At 51.6% G+C, this 5,000-nt stretch overlaps 1 protein-coding gene across 1 annotated transcript in view; it reads right to left on the reverse strand.

Annotated features, from left to right (window-relative positions):
• Window positions 1-5,000, reverse strand: part of myo1eb (myosin IEb) — a 10,784-nt gene that overhangs the window by 1,740 nt on the left and 4,044 nt on the right. The window contains 8 exon segments of the mRNA XM_079758731.1: window positions 425-516; window positions 639-719; window positions 1,407-1,517; window positions 1,519-1,604; window positions 2,447-2,579; window positions 3,051-3,185; window positions 3,856-3,987; window positions 4,881-4,970. Of these exon segments, the coding sequence (XP_079614857.1) occupies window positions 425-516; window positions 639-719; window positions 1,407-1,517; window positions 1,519-1,604; window positions 2,447-2,579; window positions 3,051-3,185; window positions 3,856-3,987; window positions 4,881-4,970 (860 nt within the window).

Raw genomic sequence — 5,000 nt, forward strand, 5'->3', positions numbered from 1 at the left:
ATGCATAACTAATAGAGGTATAAATGGTAAAATGGACCTCGTTTATTACCGCGCCTATCTTACCAATGGCCACTCAGAGCGCTTTACCATATTTCCCCATGTTCACCCAATCATTCACACACCGCCGGCGGTGTCAACCATGCAAGGCGACAGCCAGCTCGCGGAGGCGGGGATCGAACTAGTAACCTTCTGGTTACCAGCCATCCCGCTATATCCCCTCAGCCACATGCCACCTGTGTGTGTGTGTGTGTGTGTGTGTGTGTGTGTACTGTTCAATACATTTGTGTTTGCGTTGTTAATGTGAGAGCAATAACGACAGAACAACTGCCAAACTAGTCGGTGCTCAATGCTGACAGGGCGAGACGAGGTAAGGTGGGGTGGGCGGAGTCAGGGCCAGGGTAGAGGTGGGAGGGGTCTTCGGGACCTCACCTGTTCTGCTTTGAGCGTGAGCTCGATGAAGATCTGCTGCAGCTTCTCGTTCACAAAGTTGATGCAGAACTGCTCAAAGCCGTTGATCTGCAGGGGAGGAGGAACACACAAACATTGTGTTGACACACTGCCGTTTGTGCGTCGGTGTGCCCGTGTAAGTGCTTGTGTGTGTGTGTCAGTGTCTCAGCGGCTGTGGTTCCCGTTATAACCTGGAAGATCTCGAAGCCGTAGATGTCCAACACGCCCATGTTGAACTCATCCTGGTCTTTCTGGATGGCTTTATTAATGGCCTGGGGAGAGACACAGGTAGGCAGACAGACAGAAAGGCAGTCACACAGACAGGCAGATCGATATTAGATAGAAAATTAATGCATTTTAAGGTCCTTCTAAAGAGCGGGGTTCCCAGTTCTACAGAATCCTTGGAGCTGAAAAACTCATGTTCTGCATTTCAATGCATTATCCCCAACCATAAAACCAGTCAGCATAGCATCGTGTTTATTTATTTGGCATCAATGTGTTAGCACCACTGTGTTAACTTAGCATCAGTGTGTTAGCTCTAGTATGCTAACTTAGCATCAGTGTGTTAGCACTGGTATGCTAACTTAGCATCAGTGTGTTAACTCAGCTTGCAACACTAGCAGGTTAGCACCAGTGTGTGAGCATTAGTGTCAGCGCGCAGTACCAGTGTGTTAACCTAGCATCGGTGAGTTAGCACCAGTGCATCAGTGTGTTAGCATCAGTGTGTTAGCTCCAGTGGGTTAGCACCAGTGTCAGCACAGTAGCAGTCTGTTGACTGAGCTTCGTTGCGTTAGCCCAGCGTGTTAACTTAGCATCAGTTTGTTAGCATCAGTGCGTTAGCATCAGTGGGTTAGCACCAGCGTCAGCACAGTAGCAGTCTGTTGACTGAGCTTTGTTGCGGTAGCCCAGCGTGTTAGCATTAGCATTAGCATTAGCATCAATATGGTGCACACACTCACGTCCACCAGGAAGTCGAAGAGGCGGGAGTACAGGGCCTTGGAGAGGGCGTCCCGGCTGAAGGAGGCCTGCTCGGTGTTCAGGGTCACCGCGATGGACTCCGTCTTCCCCCCCCCACTTGCTGTCCATGTTCCTGCTGGTCAGCTTACTGCACAGCCCCTCCTGGGAGATCCCCAGCAGGTAGGAGGGGAAGGCCAGGACTGGGGAGGGGAGGGGGGAGGAGAGAGAGAGGGGAGGGGAGGGAGAGGGAGAGGAAGGGGGAGGGAGAGGGAGAGAGAGAGGAGAGGGTGAGGAGAGGGAGAAGAGAGGGGAGGAGAGGAGAGGGGAGGGAGAGGGAGAGGAGGGGGGAGGGAGAGAGAGAGGAGAGGGAAAGGGAGAAGAGAGGGGAGGAGAGGAGAGGGAGAGGAGGAGGAGAGGGGGAGGGAGGAGAGGGGGAGGAGGAGGAGAGGGGGGGAGGAGAGGAGGAGGAGAGGGGGAGAGGGAGATGAGGGGGAGGGGGAGAGGAGGAGGAGAGGGGTAGGAGGAGGAGAGGAGGAGGAGAGGGGGAGAGGGAGATGAGGAGGAGAGGGAGAGAGGGAGAGGAGGAGGAGAGGGGTAGGAGGAGGAGAGGAGGAGGAGAGGGGGAGAGGGAGATGAGGGGGAGAGGAGGAGGAGAGGGGGAGGAGGAGGAGAGGGAGAGAGGGAGAGGAGAGGGAGAGATGATGAGGACACAACTCAGTGTTCTGTGTTCTTACCTGTTTATGTTCGTGCCTGTGGATATCATGCATTTGTTTGTGTGTGAAGGTGTGTGTGTGAAAGGGAAATTTGTGTGTTTGTTTGTGCAAGTGTGTGCATGAAAGTGTAATGTGTGTGCATGATAGGGTAATTATTGATTGTGAAGTGTATGAAAGGGAAATGTATGTGTGTGTGTGTGTGTGTGTGTGTGTGTGAAAGCGTAATGTGGTTGTTTCTGTGTGTAGTAAGAAGTAATGTGTGTTTGCATATGAAAGGGTGATTTGTGTGTAAGTGTGTGTATGAAAGAGCAATGTGTATGTGTCCTCACAGTCCTCGCTCTCCACCATGGCGTAGTTGTTCTCCTCCCTGAAGGAGATGTTCCCCAGGTGGAGGACGGCCGCCACCAGTTGGAGGACCGCCTCCTGCTCCAGGTCCGTCAGGCCAATCACACCCATGGCCTCCTAGACGGACACACAAACAGACCAATCACAGACCAGGCCTCGGAGACGGACTGACACACAGACCAATCACAGACCAGGCCTCGGAGACGGACTGACACACAGACCAATCACAGACCAGGCCTCCTAGAAAGACAGACAGACCAATCGCAGACAGTCCTCCTAGACAGATAGACAAACAGACCAATCACAGACGAGATCTTCGAGAGCAAACTGAATTGGCCCATCAAGGCCAGTGCTCCTTATAAGCTGGTCAATGGACGGACAGACATGAACCTGTGGACAGACGGACGGACAGACAGACAGACAGACAGACAGACGGACAGACGGACAGACGGACAGACAGACAGACAGACAGACAGACAGACAGACAGACAGACAGACAGACAGACAGACAGACAGACAGACAGACAGACAGACAGACAGACAGACAGACAGACGTGAACCTGTGGCTAGACGGACAGACGGACAGACCATGGTCTCGGCGAAGTCCTTCTTGTCGCTGACGTCCTCCACGGTGAAGGTAGCCGATTGGTTGAGGTAGAAGTAGTAGTCCGCGGTGGTGACCCCCAGGTTCTCCCTCTGCTCCTTGCTGGCCCCGTCCAGCAGCTGGGTCAAAGGTCAAAGGTCAGGAGGAGGAGCCAGAGGTACGTCTTTAGAAGTGGAGCTGGGTTTTAAGGTTCTCCGTACCTTAAGGTCCCTATGGTTCTAAGCCTACCTGGTAGTAGATGTGGTTCTAAGCCTACCTGGTAGTGGATGTGGTTCTAAGCCTACCTGGTAGTGGATGTGGTTCTAACCTGGTAGTAGATGTGGTTCTAAGCCTACCTGGTAGTGGATGTGGTTCTAACCTGGTAGTAGATGTGGTTCTCAGCCCACCTGGAAGTAGATGTGGTTCTCAGCCTACCTGGTAGTGGATGTGGTTCTAACCTGGTAGTAGATGTGGTTCTAACCTGGTAGTAGATGTGGTTCTAACCTGGTAGTAGATGTGGTTCTCAGCCTACCTGGTAGTGGATGTGGTTCTTAGCCTACCTGGTAGTGGATGTGGTTCTTCGTACCTGGTAGTAGATGTTGTTCTAACCTGGTAGTAGATGTGGTTCTCAGCCTACCTGGTAGTGGATGTGGTTCTAACCTGGTAGTAGATGTGGTTCTAAGCCTACCTGGTAGTGGATGTGGTTCTAACCTTCTAGTAGATGTGGTTCTAAACCTACCTGGTAGTGGATGTGGTTCTTCATACCTGGTAGCAGCTGTGTTTCTAAATGGTACCTTTGGTTCTCCGTACCTGGTAGTAGATGTGGAAGCTGCGTTCTCCCTGGTTCTGCGACACCACCCTCGACTTCTCCAGCAGGAAGTTGGAGATCTTTCCTCCGTCTGGTTCTCCTCCCCGACTGAACTGGATCTCAAAGTACTTCCCCTGGGAGCAGAGAGGAACCGGGTTCTAGTGAGGCTCCGTCCTCATCTTGTTTCTACTTCATGAGCACTTGGATCTTCCTCTTTTCTTTTGACGATAGTTCAGGCCTAGGACTAATAACTTGATTAACCTATTGGATATTAGTGATGTGATTGTTTGGCTATTAAACCTGGTTAGTTTAATGAATACCGTTTATTTATGGTTTGTTGAATACCATGTGAGCCATATTCACTTAACTAGTTCTAGAATCGACAGATATGAATCAAAGGACGAGACACATAACCATCATAACAACATGGTCACAGTGTTCGGTGCAGCCATGCAGACCAGCTGATGGGAGATTACAACAGGGTCCCTGGAAAGGCTTGAGGTCCCAGTGTGTCAGAGTCTTTAGTCTCTCACGACAGCTGGTCCTGACTGACTGTTACTACAGCTGGTCAGCTGACCCTAAATTACTGTTCTCTGAGGGACTCCAGTGGTCCCAGTGTGAAGAGTCTTTAGTCTCACTACAGACTCTGACTGACTGTTCTCTGAGGGACTCCAGTGGTCCCAGTGTGAACAGTCTTTAGTCTCCCTACAGAGCCTGACTGACTGTTCTCTGAGGGACTCCAGTGGTCCCAGTGTGAACAGTCTTTAGTCTCCCTACAGAGCCTGACTGACTGTTCTCTGAGGGACTCCAGTGGTCCCAGGGTGAACAGTCTTTAGTCTCACTACAGACCCTGACTGACTGTTCTCTGAGGGACTCCCTGACCGACTGTTCTCTGAGGGACTCCAGTGGTCCCAGGGTGAACAGTCTTTAGTCTCACTACAGACCCTGACTGACTGTTCTCTGTGGGACTTCCTGACTGACTGTTCTCTGAGGGACTAAGAGAGTGATCCTGACTGAGGAGACTCACAAAGCGACTGGAGTTGTTGTTCCGGACGGTCTTGGCGTTCCCGAAGGCCTCCAACAGAGGGTTGGACTGCAGGATGATGTCTTTGACGTGCTGGGAATCAGAAATATATGACCATGACTT

Source organism: Pollachius pollachius (assembly GCF_949987615.1).
Source record: "Pollachius pollachius genome assembly, chromosome: 1".
NCBI lineage: Eukaryota > Metazoa > Chordata > Actinopteri > Gadiformes > Gadidae > Pollachius > Pollachius pollachius.